Here is a 22821-nt window from a genome sequence, read left to right on the forward strand (position 1 = left end):
TTTTTATGTTTTTTCTCAAATAGGGGTTGATTGACTAACTTAGCAGAAACAGCACTTGACAGTGAAATATTATGCAGATACCGCAGGTGTAATAAAGGTAGTTTTTAAGAGTTGCATATAATAGAAGTGACATATTTAACCCAAAGAGTCTGTTAAATTGTAAGGAATTAAAAATTTTGGTGGAATTTATCCCTTCGTTAGTTACTTAATATCATTCTTAAAGTAAATAGCCATAGAAGTGAAAGAAATTAAAGATATCCTGCTACTCTTTGTCACTGTTTTCAATCACTGTCACCCTTTCTACTTGTCACTGTGCTGCTATGTCTACCCATGGCTCTTCCTTTGTGCCTATTATCTAACTCATCTTTGGAGTCCCTTTTCATTTCACAGAATGGCGACTGCCCTGTGGATAGGTGCGCTCAAGGTGTTCTTTATGTTATCCCCTACGTTACATGTCTCATCCCGTGTTTCCAAGACACATTAAATGTGACATAGCTGAGACCTTTAAAACAGTTCTTAATAAAAGAAGAGCGGGGAGGTAGCACGACCATAGAGGCTCAAATCGCAAGGGTCTAATTTGGTGTTGGCAGGGTGAGATGTTGACAGGCTCCCCCGTTTGTACAGCTATTTCTATGGCTCTAGAATCACAGGAAGGTCCTGAGTGTGTATTTTGGATTTGTCCTCAAATTTCAGAATGCCTCATTTGTGTATAGCAGTGTCTCAGCTGTTACAGACTTTGTAATGAATTAGTATTGGACTCAGAAATTGAGTTTCTGCCAGAGGATTCTGGCAGTGAACATTCTCTTATAACAACAGACAAGTGATAGCAGTAGAAATGCCAAGGGACTTCACGATAGCATGTCTCAGGATTCATTGTAATGGCTTAACTTCAACATAAAGATGATCAGAGCAAGCGCAGCTTATTGTTCCACTCTGCTGAGTGGTCTGTTAGGTGCCAGTTATGTAAATGAAGATAATTACAAGAGAGTGCCAAAATGTGTCTTCCATGAGAAAGTGTGCAGTTCTTAAATAGATCATTCTGCAATCATGAGAAGCCTTTGTAGGGGGCAACAAAATCCCCCTTCTATGAGAGGTTTAATATCTTTTGAGACATTGGGAGAAGAGTGCCATTTTAAGCAAAGGCCAATTGGGATTTCTCCAAGATTACAAAGCATCTTCCCAGCGTGACCCTCAGAAATAAAGTTTTAATTTCCAGCTTAACTATCCATCTTTCTATAAGCATTCTTTCATATCCTTTCTGATAACAAGCCAAAATGATTAATTGAAAGAGGAGAAACATTAAATTGGAGCGCATTTTTCTTAAAAATGTCTGGTTAAACAGCTTACTCCTTTGGGCAGAAGCTTTATATATTAAAAAACAGAAGCCACTTTTGAAAGAAACTTTAGCACACTCTCTGTCACAAGATAAGGTAAGGAGGTCCTTATCAGTCCTGTGACTTATTTGCTTTTTAAAAGTTTTATCTCTCACCTTATAGAAAAATTGCTTCTGGATGCAATGACATTACTTTTTCATAATTCAAAATATAACCCTCCTTCTTAATCACGAGCCACATGGAGTTCATCCATGTGGAATTTTTATATTTTTTAATGAAGAGTTCTTCCTCACACTATTTTCACGTACTGTATTGTGGATAATTAGTTTTAAAGGCAGAGCTTGACCAATGAAGTTTAGTGATGTATGTCTTGTAGTATATAACACTGTGAAAAAACAAAAGGACTAAAAGCAACACATCAAGTAATTGTTTCCTTGTGAGTGATTAAATTACAAACTATGAGGACAGGCATATTACCTGTCTTGTCCACATTTTCACCTCTAGTATTTAATAAGGAGTAAGCATTTAATAAGTATTTGTTAAATAAGTGAATGACTGAAATATCTGCTACAATGGCCCATCCAATTCACTAGTTTTAAGTGAGACTACCAAAAGCATTCTCATACACTTTGGGGGGAGTGCAAACAGATAAAGCCATTCTGGGGAAGCATTATGATAATGTGTGCCAAAATTTAATATCTAATATGATTTGACCCAAAAATTCAACTTCTGAGAAATAATTGCAAAACCTAATTATGAGGAAGTTCATTCCAACGTTACGTAAAATTACTAAAGTTGGAAAAGTGTAAATATCTATCAGAAGAGAATTACATTCAATGAAAATGAGTTTTCTAAGAATTGGAAATAATGGTATGCTTTGGTGAATATGATTTTTTTTAATTCGAGGCAAATGTATTGTCTTTGCCTAAATAAGTTATCTTTAACATAAGGTACTTATTTAAGTGCATGTGGAGATTAGTAAATTTTACGAAGATTTTAATAGAATTCTAATTTTGTCATTAAGATGGAAAAGCATGAAAAATACTTGCATTTTTATGTAAGCAAATTCTTAAAAAAATACTCACATGTTGTAGATTCTTTTTCTAGACCTATGCTTAAAAGGCAGATTACAGAATGATTTCTTTTTATACTTAGACAATCTGCCTGAAATAATGGAAGGACTCTAACTGAAGCAAGTGAGATAGAGCTTGCCTGATAATCAATAGTAATTTTGGGAACTGTGACTTTGAAAAACAATAATGAAAGAAAGAAAGAATTCTGGAAATACTGTGAAAAAGTAATGGATAAAAATTTTAATATAAGTTGATAAAGAGAAAGAAGTCTTGTTTATGCTAATTTCAGTGTTATGGAAGACCACTGATCAATCCTCCAGAGTCACCACTGCCAAGGTCTGAAGGGGACCTAGCATGTGCGGGGAACTGTGCCTATTCCTGGAGAGAATGCTCAGTTTCTTCCCTTAGTATACAAGTTACATCTCAAATATCTGGAACCAGCTAAGCTCTCCATGTGTTTTACAAGTCTAGAAACGTCTAAAGAAATATGCTTTGCAATTAAATTTCTTTTGAATGACTAGGTGCAAGCTACTGTGCTGTGCATTCTTGGGACATAAAGATTATTTAGGAACATCTCCAGCCCCTAAGTAGCTTACAGTATGAGATATTAAGGGTAATTGAATGTATTCACCTAACAAATAAGATTATCAGACGAGTTAGGTTTTTGAATAGAAATACTGCTTCGCCTAATGCAGGATGTGGAGACTTGCTTCCCTGTTTCTGTATCTTCAACAGGTGGGCCGCTGACCCAAGTTTTTTGGAAAAACTGGTGAGGAAAGAAGAAACTATTTTTTTCCTCCCAGTCTTCCTAGTGTTGAGTCTCATTGTGGTAATGGAACTGAGCTACAGGGAAAGCAAAACAGTAGGGGGACAGTCACCTTTAGGACCTTTGTTTCTTATCAAGCCACTTCCTACGAGCAAGAAGCCTTTCTGAGCCCTCCTATTTTTTGGTTCTTAAACTGTTGATTTCTACTGAGGGGCACAGTTTTCTAAGTGGATTTATAAATTTTTTATTTATGCACATTTTCTATGAGAGTCATATTACAGGTAATTAAATATAAGAAATGATTTTGAGATGAGAAGTGTATTTTAACCTCTTTGATGGTGTTAAATTTTAAAAACTCAGGACACTTGAGATTTTTAGGGCAAAAAGCCAGAAGACCCCTAAAAATTACATAGATGTATATTACTGATGTACTGAGGTGATTATTATTATCACCATAGTTTACATTTTATTTTCTTCAAAAGAACGCATGCACATTATGATGTTAATGACTACACTTTACCACTTGATATGCTGAAGATAATGAAGATAAGCTAACCTAAATCAGGAATAGCTGGAACACCAAATGGAAATACACTGGCTTCCTCTCTAAGGTGAGTTTCCCCCAGATCTCTAAAATCTCACCTTTGGGGATTAGCTGCAAAATGTATTACACAGGCATATAGGTACTTCATAATTTAAACTGTGAATAACAGCCTAAAAATACAAAATTCTAATATGATCTTACTATAAATGTATTTCTTCTTTCATTCGTTCAATAGCTATTTTTTTAAAATAATTGCAATGCTTCCTCAGCAATTGGTTGTCAATGACTAGCATTTTGTCTCTTCAGTGAGTTTTGTGTTTCGCTCTGTAGATCGCCCTGTAAGATTTGTCAGTTGTAAACTGTTGGAGAAGAAGGAATTTATTCAGAGTCCATCATTGATAGGGATGAGGTCATACAGAAACTCGGAATAGTGCTGGGATTAGAACGTGGAATTTCTGAGGCCTTTTTGGCAACTCTGTCATTTTGTTTCTAAGAACACTCTAATTTTAGCTTTAGGGGCTTTCCTTAGAGGTTCTGGACTCACTGTGTCTGCACCTGAACTAATCAAGGCCCCTTTCTTCTCAAACGGTTTTGCTCTCACCCTCTCCTGCCTCCTCCGGGACTGGCCTAGTTGGCTTCTGGGTTAGTATACAGAGGCGCTCTGCCTCAAGGCTCTTTCCTTTAGATCTGCTGTAGCATTTCCTCCCCTTGCTGCCAGCCAGGGTCATAATCTTTGCCTCAGGGTTCCTGGCCACTGATCCTCATCCTTGATGAAGGAAGGGTGAATAGAGAACCAAAGTTTTCCATTTTTCTCATCTGTGTCTCAATTGCAGGAGGCTAGAATATGAACTCTAAAGAAACTTTTCCGCTGCCTTTCTTGGTCTGGCTTTTTTAAAAACATGTGCGCTTACGTTTCCTTTGGAGGGGTCCACCTCATCCTTTTGCTATGCATCTGCAGGCACATGAGCATTCCTTCTCAGGAAAGCAGCCCAAGCGCCCGAGTCACTCCCCTAACTAACCTGTAAAATATGGGTAAGATGACTTCATTATTCATTAGGACTGAAAAACATTTCCACTGATGAGATGAATAGTATTTACCTTTCAATAAAAAACTCAGTATAAAAAATCCCAGTATCTTGGCAACGTATTCAGAAATGCTTTTCTAACTAAGATTGCCAGATTTAGCAAGTAAAAGTACAAATAAATCCAAATTTAGCTGAGCATCCTCTATTTCATCTGGCAACATTACTTCTAAATCCATCAGAACATAATACATTTTATTTAATGCTTGTTAGCAGATGATATGGTTTTGTGTTTGGTTGTGATAGAAGATGACTATTAAAATTTTTTCATGTTTAGTACCAGTTTCTTGTCTGAACCAACATCCTGAATCAAGTGCTTAATAACTTCAAAGACACTGTTTTTTAAGGATAGTGAATTCCCTGTAGTATATAGCCTTATGTGTCTAATTTTCCTCATGAAAAATAAGGAAAAAGAAAAACAATTTGAATAGGGTCTCGGAATTCTTTATGTTGTTCTAGGTGGCATAGCTAGCAGTGTTGTTAGTGACTCAGAATTTATTTTGTTCTCTTTGTGCCCCAAGCAGTTTTTTACTTATGTCTTTTACTGTATAAAAGTCTCTTCAATGGTGTCGTCTTCCTCACTACCCCTGTGGAGAGGGCATGAGCTTCAAAGTCAGCCAGATACTTGTTCAGATCTCTCCTGCCCCTTTAAGGATGCTGAAACAGTTTGGACTCATAACCTAACTACTCTGAGCTTCTGTTTACACATCCATGATAAAGGAGGGTGATTTGAGGATGAAATGAGATGGCATGTGCGAAGATTTAGAATTACAGCTGGCATATCATGAGCACTTAATAAGCAATAATTCTCCCTTTCTTCCTTTTTGTTTTTGCTGAACCCCCGTAACCACTTTTTGTATTTCTTTTTAACGGTCCGCAGCACGTTTCTGCGTTGCACCGTGGTTATATTGAATGTTTGTTGTCTTTCCTGCTATGCTAAAAGATCCTTGAGAGCAGGTGATCCCACAGCCTCGGGGTCTTGTGTATTCCCACAGATGTGGTGATGTGGACCTGGGAGGGGACAGGGTTGTGGCTCACTAGTACATTCATAAAGTTATAAACTCTTTCACCCAGTCTCAGAGAAGAAGAAAATGCAACTTTGCAAAATATGATAGAACTTGAAGCTCTTAAGATAGTCCTCCTATCCAATGGGACATTTTCCTACTTCAGTAGATTACAAAGAACTAAATAAAGATTGAGGTAAACTTTGAGGAATTACAGTGTGCCTGACTCAGTTAAAATGCATGTACTACTTAGCAAAGTCACTGTAGAGCTAAAAACCAGGAGTCAGTCTCAATTGACCAGTACTTATACATGGAAGAACTGACATCCACTGAAGGAACTATGTAATTTCAAAAGTCTGCACTGGAAGGAATACTACTTTACACGTTAGCTTTTTAAATACTTTCAAATACATCATCTTCACTGATTTCACAAATCACCTATAGGCAAAGGTAGATGTTATTAACTGCAGTTAACAGACAAGAAAATCAAGGCTCAGTGTGATTACGTAGTCCAGGTTCATCAACTAAGAAAGGCAAAAGGATGTCTTCTGAAATCTCGTCAATACCATTACATCATACTTTCTCTGTTAGTTTATTCCCTTTTGAATAGTCAGCTATCCCAATAGTAGCAGCAGTATAGATTTTTTTTATTTTGCCGTCTCTTAAAAACTAAAGATAACCAGTCCTCAGAATGCACAGTAACACAGCATATATTATAAGTGACTCATTCTCTTATACTTAATGTTATTGAAGGTGCCAGGCCCCTTGGCCAGGTTAAAAGTTTAAAAAGACTGATTGAGTAGTGATGATACCAAATTAGAACAGTGGAAAAGTAGGCAGTTCTTTATTTAGTTCTGGAAGCAACAGTCCAGAAGACATCCATATATTTATATGTCATCAATGTATATGGAAACACATTTCATACTCTAACAACATTTTAAATATCAGTTTTTACTTTACCAGCTATATTTCTCAGAACAGTGGTAGGAAAACTTCCTAACTTTTGTTTCTCCAGCAATTCCAATTTGTCTCTCATTCTGAATAGACAGCCACTCTGCCTTATTTTCTGAGTTAATTGAGGCCATCCAGCATGAACTCTTTCCTCTTCCTACCTCTGCATGGCAAAATTACCTCTCCTCCCTTCTCTTCAGCTGTCTGGGAGGTTAATGTGTTTCTTCTCTGCACGAGGCTATCACCTACTCCTGCTCCTGGTTCCTGTCAGTCCCCTCCAGTGACTTTCTCAATTCTCTTATCTCTATTATAGCTTCAGTTTCACCCTATTAGCTCATTATCAAGTTCTCTTTATTTAAAACAAACAAAACCTCACAAACTACAGTTCTCTTTTATTTGGATCTTCACAGAACTTATCAAAAGGATTGTTCACACTTGTGGCCACGGTTCCCCCCCCCCCCCCCCCCCCACTTATTCCTCAGTGGTTCCCTGCAATCTACCTGCTGTTTCGGTATTCTATGAGAACTGATAGGTCACATGCAAATTATCAGATCAACAGGAACTTTTGTTAATCCTTATCCTCTTTGAGTTTTTGGTGTTTGAGAGCATTATCTGTCTTCTCTTTTCACAATTCTTTTTTTATTCTTACTATTTTCTTTTTTTCCTACTTTATTGAGATATAATTGACATCATAATTATTTTATTTAAATATATAGCAGCTTTAATGAGATATAATTTACTTACCATAATATCTGTCCTTTTAAAATGCACAATTCAGAGGTTTTTGGTATATTCACAAAGTTGTGCAAGCATCACCACTGTCTAATTTCAGAATATTTTCACCACCCATACTCATTAGCAGTCACTTCCCATTCGCCCCTCTCTCCAGCCCCTGGCAAACACTAATCTACTTTTTGTTTCTATGAATTTGCCTATTCTAGGCATTTCATATAAATGAATCATTCAATATGTGGTCTTTGTGACTGACTTCTTTCACTTAGCGTAATGTTTTCAAGATCCATTCATGTGTGGAATGTATCAATACTTCATTCCGTTTTATGACTGAATAACATTCCATTGTATGGGTAGAACACATTTTGCTTATCCATTCATCAGTTGATGGACAGGTGGGTTGTTTCCACCTTTTGGCTGTTATGAATAAAGCTGTTAGGTACAACTGTTTGTGTGGACATATGCTTTCATTTCTCTTGGGTATACCTATACATAGAAGTGGAATTACTGGGTCGTATGGTAATTTTATGTTCTACATTTTCAGAAGCCTTTTTTTCCTTCTTCCCAAAGCCCCTCAGTACATAGTTGTATATTCTAGTTGTAGGTCCTTCTGGTTGTGCTGTGTGGGACGCTGCCTCAGCATGGCCTGAGGAGCAGAGCTAGGTTTGTGCCCAGGATCCAAACATGCAAAACGCTGGGCTGCCGAAGTGGAGTGGGCAAACTCAACCACTTGGCCACAGGGCTGGCCCCCAGAAGTCTTTTTATTTCTATTCCTATACTCTCCTCACCATTCATTGTCTTCCTTTTTCACTATCTCCTCATCTTCCCTCAACAAAATGTAGATTTCCCCCAAGTTTAGGGCCTAACTCTTCCTCTGTCTTCATTCTTCTTACCAGCAATCTAATATTACCCTCGAATCTCTTCCATTTAGGAATCTGTTTTCAGCCTGATCACTCTCAACCTAGAGCTCTACGTTATTAGTATCTGCTAAAGAAATCTTCTCTTGATTGTCCTGCTGGCAGGGAAACAGCATCATCTTCTCTCCAAAGCCTCTGTTTTATAAACTGATTTCCCCCTTTCCAATAGTGGCACAGCTGTTCTCCCAGTTACCCTTGACTTAAAAGTTTGAAGTCATCATTTACTCCTTCTTAGGCTTTTCCCCACATCCAGTTACTAAGTCCTGCCAGTTCTACTTTGACAGTACCTTTTGTGATTCTTATTTTCGACTAAAGTGATTCTTATTATTTTTATTGTCTCTTATTTGGACACTTGCACGTCCCTTTAAGGGGTGTTGCTACCTCGTAGCTTTCCTTACTCTCTTCATCATTTCTCATCCGTCCTTCACAACATGATCTCAATATTGTTCTGGGCCAGGCTTATCCCATCATTTCCAGATTTAGCAACATTTGCCCTTCCTTGCTAAATAATATCAAGACTCTTGGCCAATTATTGTTTAGTTCGTTAATTTTCTCCAACCAGCCTTCCCAGGATACATCGCTACCTCCTAAACCAAGCACGTGCTCCACCCAGGTCAGTTATTTTGTTTTCTCTGTGTATGACCCCACATTTACTTTGCTTCTACTTGGAGTGGCTGTGTTCTGTCTTCTCCACAAGATGAACTATTTCTCATGTTAGTTCAGCCCAAATATTATATCCCCATAAAAGTTTATCTGAACTCTCCAACTGAAAATAATTTCTTCTACTTAGGAACTCCTGAAATGTTTTTAAAACATTTTTTATGGCCTTTTGACACTAAGCTGGCAACTATTAGACAGCAAGCCTTTTGAAGGTAAAAACAATGTCATATCACCCCCCTACCTCCACAAGTGTGTGGTGCTTAGTTCTTTGCTTGGTACATAGGACACACTTAGAAAAAAAATTTAATCACGATGTTACAAATATTTTCCCAAATGCTACCTCTTTTGCAATCTTACTTTTAAATTGCAGAGGAAATCCAGAATACAAGATTCAGATAATAGTTTGCTTTCAGATATTATACTATAATTTAGTAGCGTGTATTTTCAGTTAATATCTAATATGCCAGTTGAAATTATAACAATATGTCAGTAATGATGCCTTAATCCATATCCAAACAAAAGATGATATGAGCCTCATAATGAAAAAAAAAAATCCTGAGGTATGTGAGAAATAAAAAGTAAATCCAAAGTATGTTTGAGAAAAATAATAAAATATGTTATAGCAGAAAGAGAAATAACCAAGAGAATGCATATAAACCATTATAGTTCCTAGAACATGTACCATGAAAAAGAGTTGTAAAACTGTTAATTTTAATAAAATTATTTCCAATTCATCTTTACCTTTCAGACTTGGGAATTTTTAAGTTGGACAGAATTCCTTAATATGTGAACAAGGGTTGTATTTAGTATTGCTGTAGATTGTATTAATGTTCTTTATGTGTTCCCTTAGCAATTCGTTATCATTAGCAACAGAATAATGAAGAAAGTAGAGGTATGAATACGAGGCTACTTAGTAATATTTCCTGCAGCCTGTGGAATACCAGCTCTGAGGAAGAGAGTGTGTTCATCCCATTAAACTCAGTATATAATTCTAGACCTGAAAAAACGAAACCTGTCTTACTGTTAGTTACCATTAACTCACAGGCTCATTCTGTGGAGGGGTTTCTGAGCTCATCTGGGAGTTTGGAGCTTTACTGGAATATACTAAGTACTGGATTTGGACCTGAACCTTGAGGACTTTTTTAGAACTTCTGAGCATGACATAAGGATCTATTTCATACCTTGATTATCTCTCCTTTGGATCTACTTCATGAATGCTAAGTCAAAACAGCCTGAAATCTGATTGCTAAATAGGATGCTTTATAATTAATTTACACTCTTACTGTAGTACCATAAAATAAATGATCTTAGCTTCTCAATTTGGCCTCCATAGCAGTCCGCAATGTAAACACAATATATCCGCACATTTATTCTTTAACTTTATGTAAAATGTACTGTAAAACAAAAATAACAATTATTTTAAAAAATATTTTCTAGTAATTAGCTTTTTTTCCAGCAAACTTAGTATAATTATGTATCAGACATGATAAAATGAAAGGTCAATAGCTACAGATGCATAATTTCACTCTGATAGATTGCTGTTTGAAAATAGGTTATGACAATTAGATGATTAATTTTCTTCTATTAAATAGCATTATGAGACTTCAGATTACATTTATCAGTATAGTCTCTTTAGTGGGAACATAATGTGAAGAAAGGCTAAACAGAATAGGAATTCATACCCTTTGTGGAAAGATCCAAATAATACTTCTTATCAACCACACTTGTGAAGATAATTAGAAGATGAAATTCTGTTTGAAAACTTATTTTATGTTCAGTATTCAAAGTAACATGTTAAAGACATCATATGTTAAAGGTTAAAAAATGTGAATATGAGGAGCAAAATTCTGGATGTCCTGCTGGCAAATTTTTTTTTGGTTCTGGTTATCTGCAAAGTATACACCCCTTGTCAGTCTAACTAGGGAGTGCCTGTGTAAACATTCTTGTTTCGCCTGTTCCACATAATCGTTTCTTGTATCATATTTCTTCTGACCTCGCTATCTGAAACCAATTACAGGAGATCCATTTGGGCTGCATCTATTTTCATAAGAAGCCTAGGCAGCAGTGTTTTTCTCAGAGATGAATATCAACATCAAATATGCTTCTGAGTGCTTTGTTATTTACGTTTCAGAGAGATTTTGTAGCCTTCAGCTCTCAAGAATGTGTCATGCTGTGCTGTTTATACATTGAAGATATTAATGGGCGTAGATGTCATTTTTCATTTTAATGTCTCAAATGCAACAGGCTGATAGGTTAAGCATTCCTATTTTTATGGGGAGAGATATGAATGATGTCTGTTTTTTCCCAAAATATACATATATTTACTTTGGGGAAAAAAAGTTATTTATAAACCTTAGAGTACTCAACATTTTTTGTTTCACTGGGAATTTCTAAGCTATTCTCAAACAGTTTTACTTCTGGTGAAAGTTTTCAGTACTCTTCAGGAAGGAAAAAAGTATTGATCTGACAGGGTACAAAGCTTTTTCACTCTTAATTCTCTTAATGACCAGTTACTCATTAGAATTGCACTTTGTCCACGAGGTTCATAACTAGCATAAAGTTATTACTACTGTAGAAGGGTGATATGCTTGAACTTTGTTTTTCTTACAAAATTTTAGTTTATTTGAAATTACACAGTAACTATTAGGAATGAGGTTTTCAATAAATATTTGAGAGCAAAACGCACTGAATTCTGGAAAATATGTCCATTCCCACACCTCTGCAGCCTAACGAAAAGCAAATCTTTAATCTAGTATAAAGATTTTTATTCATCTTTTCAAAACATTTCAATTTAATCTGATTCCAATTTTTAAAATGTCCTATCTTAATTTTCTTTAGCTTTACTAAAATTAGATAACTTCATTAAGTAAAGTACACCCTTAATTCAAAACAAATGTGTTTTTGGAAACTAGATATGGTTTGGCTGCCTTAGAGACCTCTTTCTTATTGTTCATTTGAATCAGACTAAGTCATTATTAAAGGAAATTTTGTAAGCATCCTTTGCCTTTTGTTCTAAATTAATTTTTTTGCAGACAGTGATCATATAAATGCTGAAATGGCTCACAGAACTTTATGAATGACCCAGGAATTTATCTTTTCTATTTACCAATTGAAGTGGACAAGTGCTTTTCAAATTAATATTTTATGTATTTCGACACCTAACACCTTTATATTGATGGAAGTATTTTGTCTTATAATCTTTCATCTTTTGAGTAGCTACAATAATAAATTGCAAAGATGAACTAAATGTCTCTGAGCAATTGTTTATTGAAATTCAGCCCTAAAATGTAATCCAGAATACTGGAAATAAAAATGTCATGTGATGCCTGCAGTTAGAATGAAAACTGCCAAAGATTTCTGCTTATGAGTTTTAAATCATTCCTGATCTCTTGGAATTGTTTTTTCTTTTCCCACCTCTTATGTTTACTATAGTAATCTCTACTGATACTAAAAGAATGTTAAAACAGGCAAGTAGCTCTTTTTCATAAGAGTTTGTATTGAAAGATGATCCTCAACTGTTTTAAAGATAATTGTAAATACGCGTGAAAAACAAGATACTTTGAAAGTAAAAACGTGTTTTAGCCAGCTATCTGGTGGTATTCCATTGTTATTCTTAATTCTTTAAAAACAGTGTGTTTGCATGCTTTTGTCTAGTGATATTTTCATGAGCTGTGGTTCTAATATATCTAATTTGCTAGTGTCTCTCTGTAGCCATTGGGTGTTATGTATTCCATTGAGTTACTTGTTTGAGTTGACTTGAATGAATATAATGCAGGGTGGTGAAAGAGAGCTAGGGTTTTAGGCTTGAGAGTCAGAGCCTGAGCATTTGACTAGACTCTGCCACTTGCTTTGTGACTTTAATCAAGTTGCAGTCGTATTGGTTCTTCAGTTACTTGTCTACAAAGTGTGAAAGCTAGGCTAAACAATTTCTAAGCTTTTGTCCAGCTCTAGACTTCTTCGGTTTATTAGTAATAACCAGTCAAATGATCGGTGTTACAAGAGTTTAGAGCTCCATCAGGTATTGGTAGAGTATGTGATGAAATCCAGGTCAAAGGTGATGGGAACACTTAGCCATAAAAACGATACATATTCTTGATAGTTGTTCTATTCTAACGCTTACAAATTCAAACATAAAAGTATTATAGTTTCCCTTTTAAGTTCTGATAAATGGATGTACTCTCTTTACAGGTAAAAAAATAATTCATTACAGTGCCATGTGTTCTCCTTTCCTGTAGTTTTACTCATTGCCAACTAACGGTTCCTTTGATGGAACACAGACAGTATGGCACGCTGGAATGCTTTCTGGCCTGGAAGCCGGGAGACCTTGAACAAAGCACTTGAGTACTCTAGGCCTCATTTTTCTCTTTTGCTAAAATGAGGGGTCAGACTGGATGATTTCTGAGATTGCTTTTAGTCCTAGTCATTCATGATTCTGAGATGCCGAACTGTGTTCATTAGAGTCCTTTAAGAATAAGAAGTGACTACAGAATTACGTATAAACTAAATATGGCTGTATATATAAATGATAAACTAATGAACTCAAAAGGAAAAAGCAATTATATGAAAAAAATTAGGCAAACTGTGTGGATTTTGGCAAAGGGGAAAATGATTGACCGAGTTTTTTATTTTGAGAGTTTCACGTAGACACAGCCTAAGTCATACTATAGTAATTTCCATTTGAAAAACATCACCTGTAGTTATTTTATAAGTTGCAGTTAAAAAGAGAAAGCTATATTAGTTAAGATATCAACTGAGATTTTTCAAACGGAGTTTTGTGATAATAAAGTATTTATGGAATTTTTTAATTTGGTCTTTTTTTCAAACTGAACTTTATAATGAAATTGTCTGAATTCACTGGAATGTGCCATCCGAAGAAACATTCAGGTTGACTTGTAGTTGCTTGAAAAATGTAAAAAACAAAAAGAATATTGTTGTGAGTGTGTCTCCAAATGTGAAAAGTGTGCTTCACAAACTGTGCCAGCTCCTGCTATGGGAAGATAAATCAGTGTTGTTAGGAGAAGGTGCTGGTGCATTCAGTTTGTTTACTTTGGTTTCTATGTCTGCCTGCCTTCTCAGAAAACTTGCTTGGAGCCAGACTGTAGCAGCCCTCTCTCTGTCTTTTCATAATTGATCAGGGGATGACTGCCTTCCCTGAGGGTTAAGACGTGGCAACTTTTTCTGTTTGCTCAGCATCTCAATGCAGTAGTTCAAACATTGTTCACACCAGCTGGCAGTGTAATGCCATATGCACATCTTGTCAAAGCAACTGTTGTCATGGATACTAGAAACTCTCTTAAAAACCAGATCATTGATTCCAATCAAAATTGTACTTTTTATCAGCTTAGAATCTTAATTATTATAGAAGAATATTGATCTGAGACATTTTTCTCATCATGAAAGATTTGCCTTGTATTCTAAAACAGTGAATAACAAAGTAGGGGAATAATTTATTTTAGTTTTATAGGTTGAAAAATTTCATCATTACTGTTCATTGAACTCAATTCTTGAGAGAAAAAACGAATTTGTGAGTAGAGGCTCTGAAAAAGTTTTATTTTTAATTAGTTTATACTGCTACCTTTAAATCATCTCAGTATGTATTTTTTTATGGCACTAGTTTTATGTGATAAGTTTATATCGTGCACTCGCCAAACTGTCCCTCTTCTGGTAAATGGAATGCTTATATTAATTTCTTATGTTAAGTTTTATTTTCCCATGTAGGAAAGAAAACATAAAAATAAATGAAAACATCTTCTATTTTGATTGGTATTCTGTCACACATAGAAACAAACCTGATTGGTTGAGTGGTAATTTCTTTGTTCTCTGATTTTGCTAAGAATGCAAATGAAAACCACTCAATTTTATTTGGCATTAAAACTGCACTTTATTTTGTCAAAGGAGAGGTTTCCCCTTGAATTGTAAGTACCAAAAAAAGTGTTTTTTATCTTTAGTGAAAATCCTTATTAATTCACTTTCAAGATAATCTGATGTTGATTTGTCAAATTTAATTACAGCTTCCGGTAACACTTGAAGTCTACTGCTTTTGCCTCAAAATTGTAATATGAAAATGCAAATTGAGTGATAATTTAGAAGGGAGTGGGCATTTTAGTTGAACACTCAAAGACAAGTTCCTTGTGGAAATGAGGTTATTGATGCATTTTATGATTTTTGCCTCTTTAAGCACTTTTTACAAATTAACTTTATTTGCTGCAGGATTACATGCACCTCTGTGATTTTAAGTTCTATGTGTATGTTATGTGAGTTTTTTTCACATTAGAAGAAAGAGAACATTTAATGATTCTCTCTAGAAAGGAGGATGGGGGGAGGGGTTCTGATATATTAAAGCCTATTACTATTAACTAAGGAATAACTGATAATCAATTTACCTTTCAACAAAATATTTAAATATTGCTTCCTTTCTACTTCTAGGCTCTCCAAGCAGCAAGACAACTTCTCTTACAGCAGCAAACAAGTGGATTGAAATCTCCTAAGAGTGGCGATAAACAGAGACCACTGCAGGTTAGTAAAGCACTCCTGTCCTTGGTCTTATTTTAAAAGATGTTCTTAGTGATAACAGATATGCAGACCCAGTTGTACACATACAGGAAATTATTACATTTGCATATGTAGGTAATTTTAATTCAAAAAGAGAACTCATTTTATCCTCTCAAAATAGAAAATAAAATTGTTTTCTATTAGCAGAGATTTCAAATTTTACGAGGTCAGTTATTGCAAAAATTTTGTAGGAACTACATTTGGTATACACAGGCATAAAAAGTTTTGTATAACTCTCCCTTGTAGGATTTTAATGGAATTTTATTCACAAACAGGTTAAAATGTGGAATTTCTTCCCTGAAAGTGAAGTCATAGTAAAATGGTATGGAAGGAAACAAAGCCGTCTTAGACAACCCTTCCGCAGTTGTATCCAAGTGACAAATGCAGAAAACCTCCAAGGTTGCCAAAAATACTGTTTGAGTTTGCCAAGGAGTTATTGCTGTTGCTACAGTTATAAAAACACATTCTGGAGTTTGTTGTCCTTGCTCACTATGTTTGTCCTGTGAAACTGATAGTATGTATGTCTTTTAAAGTAACTTCTTGTTACATAATATAACCATTGTTTTGTGTAGTCTTAACCAAAATATGTAGGACATTGGTGGTGAAGAAATATTTTAAGGGTGTATTTTGAAAATGTTTGGAAGGTAGAATCTGGAGTTGCATAAAACATCTTTCAAAATGTTTATCAGCTCTGTTACAGGATACCCAATACTATTTTTTTCAATCATGTGTTATATACATTCTAATAAGGCAAGCTTAGTTATTTTAAAAAAAAAAAAGTAAACGCCTTTCTTGTTGCTTTATTTTAACAAAAAATCTTGAAACTTTTTTTTTTATGGCCTAGCTGTCTGTTTTCATTTTCAGGTGTCCTCCCAGGTGTTAGTGACTAAGTCTTCTTACCTGACGGCCTACTGAAGCTTAGTTTGTGTAATTCTAGGCTACTGAGCTACACAGTCCAGAAACTACTTGTTACCTAAAAACTGGGTTAGATTCATGGTCCTGAGACAACTTTGAGATGAGAATTTATTTTCTTGGGAACAAACCCATTTGTGGGGAGTGGATGGGAAGGAGGGAGACGTGGGGACAGGGCATGGGTTTCAACAGTCTAAAGTACAGATGTCTGCCATGATTGCGAATGAAAATCACACTGAATCAGCCTGAGTTTAAGATTCACTTTAATTTTTTCTCTTTTAAAATAGATTTCACATTCTTTTGTTTTAACTAATCAGTAATTGTGTAGTGACACCCTTTCCTCACCATCATCTCCCTCCCCAAGTAATAACAGTAATTGGAGTATTTCCATCCAGTTATCTGATTCCCTGAGAGCCTCTCCATATATTTACATGACAGAGACAAATTTACATAGAAGTCACAGAAGATGGCACATGAAATGTTGATTCTCACTATGGCTTCAGACTGGGAATTTTCCTTTCTTGTTGGTTTAGATGCTGTCAGCATAAACCAAAGGTAGGAAAGAGTTTGTTGTTTCGAATATCTGAAAAACACTACATATTGTCCTAGTCCTATTTTATCATGTCTCTTGACAAAATAGACAAAGTAGTTGTCCCCTCCTCCCCAAAGCTAAGTCCAGTAGAAGTTTCTTTATTGCTGGTTACCAGGGTGTCTCTGCAAAGAACTGCTGGGCTTCAGTTTTTCTGCTTTCTTTTTTTGTTGTGTTGTAAGGCAAAGTTTGATACTTTGTGTAACCAAAATACACATAATTTTTCTTGGAAAACACACACATACAATGTGGGAATATTAATGACTCTAAAATAAGAAATTGTTGCTCATGTACCAAATGTTGTATAAATAAAGTTTTGAGCAGAAGTCCTCAATTTTATTATTTTATTATGAAAAGGGGATTAAAAGTATTATAAAGACTTTTTAACAATTTCAGTTGCTAACCATGACTAGCAAGACTTTCACTGTGTCACTTATATTTACTGATTTGTGATTCATATTAATATGAATATATCTCCATTGTACAGAATTTAAAACTGTAGCATTTTATTATTTTGTCATTTTAATAAGCTCTCATGCCAAAATGTCGGAGGAATGAAAAGCAGTTTTTATGAATGAGAATTTAGAAATAATGAATGAAGACTTATTTGTTCACCAAAATCTATACTGCAATTAATATGTGAGTCTACGTTTTTGTATTTCATAGTACTTGATAAGCTTAGCAACTGGAAACATGCTGGGATTGTATTAAAAATCTAATAAAAACCTAATAGCATTTTATACTAGCTTACATAAGTTGTCAAAGGGGGATATTAGATCTTTGCATCTGCAAATACTATTTAACATGAGTTGCACTATTTGCCACTTATGTTAAAGAAGAGTAGAATATTTTTGTTAAACTTTTTAACCACCTAATATGAAATTAACACTTAAAAACTTTTATGATTCTTTCACAGTCTGGTTGTTTTTCTACTTAACTTAGAGTTTAAACAATCATTCACAACAGAGTTGGCGTATATTATCTTTGAGAATTAGAACAAGATAATTGGAAATGTTTCAAAATCTGCACTTGCAAGGCAAGGTATTTGGTGTTAATAATAGATAATAGGGGTTTATACTTTATTAGGCATAACATATTTTTAGAGGACCAAAAGAGATATTAGGTGTTTTTCATTTTAAAATAGAGTTTTGATGGAGAACTATTTTATCAAGTTTGAAAGTACAGATTTTTAAAAAATCTGTTTTGATGGCTCAAGTCACAAGAACAATATTTGGTTGCTTGTTAGACTCAACTGAATTTCTTTTAAATGTTGAAAAGCCGTGGGCAGATTTGAAGGGTGACATAGTAGACAGTCTATTTCTAGCAGACTAGTATTTATCTACTGTTACTTTTTCATTTACATTTTTTCAGGTTTTTTTGCTACAGATGGCATAGATATTAGCATATCTTATGCAGAATGGAAAGAAAAAAATCACATCTGACAAGCTTGAGTACTGATTGTAGTTGTGATTTCACTTGCATGTATAGATATCTGAATATATGTATTTAAAACATGTTTACATATCCTATTCATTACATGAAACACCAATTGAATAGGTCCAATCAGTAGGTACATTGATTAATGACATATTGATGAATAATATATAAAGATTGTGATGCAAATGGGAGCTGATATTAACCTAAGCATTACCAGATGTTTCTTCTTTACATTCTTACTGTGTATCCCAGAAAAACATACCCTAATAATAACAACTGAAGAGGGCCTCATCTTAACTTGTTTCACTTATCTGTATCTACTCCCAGCACTTCCTAGACATGATATACTTATAGTGGTCCATAATGAGGAAAGTTAGCCAAAGAGAATATGTAATGCTTTCAATTTCATGAAACTAATTTCAAGATTAAAAAAGAGTAAATTCACACACACACACACGTATACAAATATGCACACATGCACACTTCCATAGTCTGTAAGTAAATTGTTTTTTGAAAAATACATTATCAATTTTCTAGCCTATGACAAATCTACTTAATTTAGTTTAGGTATGAAAATTGGTCGCATTATTGTTCTTGTTACATTTACAGCCATGAGACAGACTTGTGGTTCTTCAACAGCTGTGCAGAGCAGAGACGTAAATTTAAGGTAAATGCCATTGCTTTGCTATCTTAGATGAATATTAGTATGTAGCATTGTAAGCACTTCCTTCGTTGTAGGTTAATATCTAATATAAGGTTCTCTTTTCCAACAGATAATTAAAATTAAAATTTTTTTTTTGTATAATTCTGTGTTAAATAGTTCTAAGAATAGAATAGTAAGAAGCCAAAATGAATTAAACCTAGGGGTCTTATTCTGACTCTGCCACAAACTAGTTATGTAAGTTTGAGGAAATCACTCAACATCTTTAAAATAAAAACATCTTCAAAATAATTAAAATAAAGATATATGTCCATCCATTAATAACTCATGGACAAAATATAATATTCTCTGGTTAAATATTCAGGTTTTTTTTTTAACGAAGTGATAGGCATCTTAATTTTTCAGGATAGCTGTATCTTGTTGGATATTAGCTTATAAGTTAAGGATTATGTTTGTTTGTTTGTTTGTTTTCAGTTATAAAGCACTTTATTAATATACCATAGCCAAAAATAATGCTTTGAAATCAAAGTATCAAATCTCTTATGTAGGGAAACCATTGTGCAAGGATCATTTTGTGTAACATCTAAGAAAGCTTTGTTTTGTTTCATGCCTTGAATTCATTTTACACATTGCTTTTAGAAAAAAATCTAAGCTACACAAAGAATTATTTTACCCATGTATTTACTTTAATAATCTACATTAAAATATGTTGTGCTATAGTACAATTTAACAAATTTCTACCTTTTTCTACTTCTTCACTCCAAAATGTTAAAATTAGCATCAGCTAACAAAACAAGAAATTCTGCAGTAAACTAACCAGTATTTCTAAAATTTCCTATTCTAGGGAAAAAATCAAGAGTAAAGTATAAAAATGTATAAGCAATGAAATATTTATTCCAGGGGAAAACACTAACTCTGGGATAAAGAATCGGTCATTGATAAATATGTTTTAGGAAAATATGAAAGTCCATTTATACAGTAGTAAAGAATGAAATTGAGTATTTCCTTTTCAATGTTAATTTCTGATTTCCAGTATATAAGAATTAGAGAGATGCTAAAACACATTTTGTTCCAAATATTGAAAGCAACATAATTTAAAAAATTGTGATATGGTTTTGAGTAGAGCAATCTACTGTGATACAGAAAACTTGGAAGTTTTAAAAGGTATTTTTTGCTATTTGTACTCTCTGTGTATCAAAAGAATAAGGATTAAGTATAATACATTGTTTTTATATCATAAATTTTAAAAAAGTTTAATTTCAAAACTATTGACAAGGACAGAGTATGCGTTATATGGCTCTGACTTTCCCATTCCAGTAAGGAACATTTCTTAAACGGCAGCATAAAATACGCAGTTTCATAAGAATGTTATAGAATATAATCTTTCTTAAAACACTATGATGTTGCCACCTGTGGCCAGCTGCTCAAGGCTGACACCCTGTGGAGGACGGTCCAGGATGTCTCATCCATCATTGCTAAGTGCACTTGTGTGGAAAACTTGCGTCTGATCTCCTCATAGCATATAGGAGAAAGAACACATTTTGGGTTGAAGCCTACCTTTGCCCTTAATTAGTAAGACATTGGATAGAGTAACTTGGTCTCTTGGAGCCTGTTTCCTCATCTCTAAAATAGACATAAAGATACTCACTTTGCAAAATTGTTGTGAAGACTAAAAAGAATACTATATAAAGTAACTATTATGAATCCTCGCACTTGTAGTGAGTTAATAAGTAATTTCCATTATGATCAGCTCCAGGAAGTTGATATTTAATCCAAGACTATCATAAATATTCTACAATATGATTGCTTTTATTTGGCCGTTATTTTCACTATTCACTATGACATGAAGCGTGCCTGATTTATAAGAAAGCAACAGTGAGTGTTGTAGGTACTACTAGAGTATCTCCCCCTGCTATAGGCCCCCACACGTGTACTTCACACTCGCCACACATAAACTTATATTTCAGTGTTTCTCTTTCCTGTTAGACTGTGAGCTCTGTGACAGCAGGGACCATGAATGTCCTGCTCGTCTCCAGTGCCTAACACAAAGCCTGGTGCAAAGGGACCTCAATAAATACTTGCTGAAACAATGAAGGAAGAGGAGATAGTGCTGAGTGGAGAGTGGAAAGAGGTTGGAGGGGGACGCTTCATTCATTCAGTGTAAATTGAGTATCATGTGTAATATCCTCAGGGACTTATGATTTAGTTGAGAAGATAGTAAGACTTGTACACAAATATCAGTCCATTGTGGATGTACTATAGGAAAGTCACGAAATACGATAAGCATTTAAAAAATGAAATGATTAATTTAGGCTCAAGTGATCAGGGAAGGCTTTGTCAAGAGGTAGCATCTATATTGGAATTAAAGAAATTGGATAGAGAAAGCAAAGGACATTTTTGATGGAGAATTTTTCAAAAGATGTCATCAAAGATGTAGAGATAAGAAATTATGAGTTCTGGTTAGGCAAGGGTAAGCAGTTTGTTTTGAATAGCATAGAAGGGTCATACTAAAGGGATAATGAATGGGTTGGAGGGCTAGAAATACACATCTCTGACTGTACAGAGCCTGAAATGCCAAGCTAATGAGTTTGTATTTTATGGTTTAGGTAGCAGGGACTATTAAAGATTTATGATAAGAAAGTGATATGATCACAGCAGTGTTTTGTGAAGATCTAGCTAACAGTGGTGCATTTGGAGGATGATTTTGGGGAAGGGAGTTGTGAGGAATCTGGAGTAAAGATAATCTTTAAAAATTATTTAAGTAGGCATGATGAATTGAGCGTTAGACATGTTGAGTTTGAGGTGATGGCAAGAAAAGTAAGTTGAAATAGGAAGCTTTTAGAAAATTAGAAAGAGGTTGACGAGAGATCAGGGCTAGAGACAAATATTTGTGAAAGAATCCAGTAGTGATAGATGAATTTATGATAGTGGAAGGGATTTCTGAAAAAGGTAATTTACAAAGTGCTCAGTTAATATCCACCTTTTTTAGAGGAAGAAGAATCAAATTAGCATTTAATTTATCAAGGAAGGTGAAGGAAAGGGAGAGTTTTTAAGAGATGGAGCTTGTCAGCCCTATCAAGCAGTGTCCATGAGGATGAGCATTTTCATACATGCAATGTTGGATTGCCACATTGGTGATTTTTAATCCCCCTCTTTCTTTATCATTCCCTGGTAACTCAGGATCTGCAATACTTAAGTGATCAATAATGAATGGGAAAAAAATCTTACTTTAACATGATGTTAAATAGAAAAGAGAGAATTAATAAATGTACTTTTGCTTCTCAGATTGCTGTGTCTCCAGTTGTATAAGTACATGTATATGACATATATAATACTACGTTCCCATATATTAAAAGTGGAAGAAGACTGCTTTTCAGGAGGTCAAATTTTATCTTTTCTTAGCTACTCAAGCACTTGCTTCTTTCTGTAATCCATTAGGATTTTAAGTATATATTCCCTTGACTTCTCTACCCTAACTAAAGTGAGAGGAAGAAAGAAATAGAACATTAATATTGTTAAGGGAGCTCTCCATAGGATTTAAGACTTAGGCTGTGAATTTTATCTTAAGATGTTTGGAGGTGTTGTACAAGCTAAATTGAATGACAAA

General features: G+C 34.7%; 1 protein-coding gene across 50 annotated transcripts in view; it reads left to right on the forward strand.

The window, feature by feature from the left end:
- The window catches only part of FOXP2 (forkhead box P2), a 509955-nt gene that overhangs the window by 347607 nt on the left and 139527 nt on the right, over positions 1-22821 (forward strand). For 37 of the 50 annotated variants that reach the window (XM_070264896.1, XM_070264901.1, XM_070264902.1 and 34 more), the window contains one exon: positions 15490-15579. In XM_070264896.1, coding sequence (XP_070120997.1) covers positions 15490-15579 — 90 coding nt within the window. Of the gene's footprint in view, positions 1-15489; positions 15580-19162; positions 19221-22821 lie in introns of all 50 variants that reach the window. The other 13 variants (XM_070264935.1, XM_070264936.1, XM_070264945.1 and 10 more) reach the window with 1 other exon arrangement.

This window comes from Equus caballus, chromosome 4 (assembly GCF_041296265.1).
Source record: "Equus caballus isolate H_3958 breed thoroughbred chromosome 4, TB-T2T, whole genome shotgun sequence".
In the NCBI taxonomy this organism is placed as follows: domain Eukaryota; kingdom Metazoa; phylum Chordata; class Mammalia; order Perissodactyla; family Equidae; genus Equus; species Equus caballus.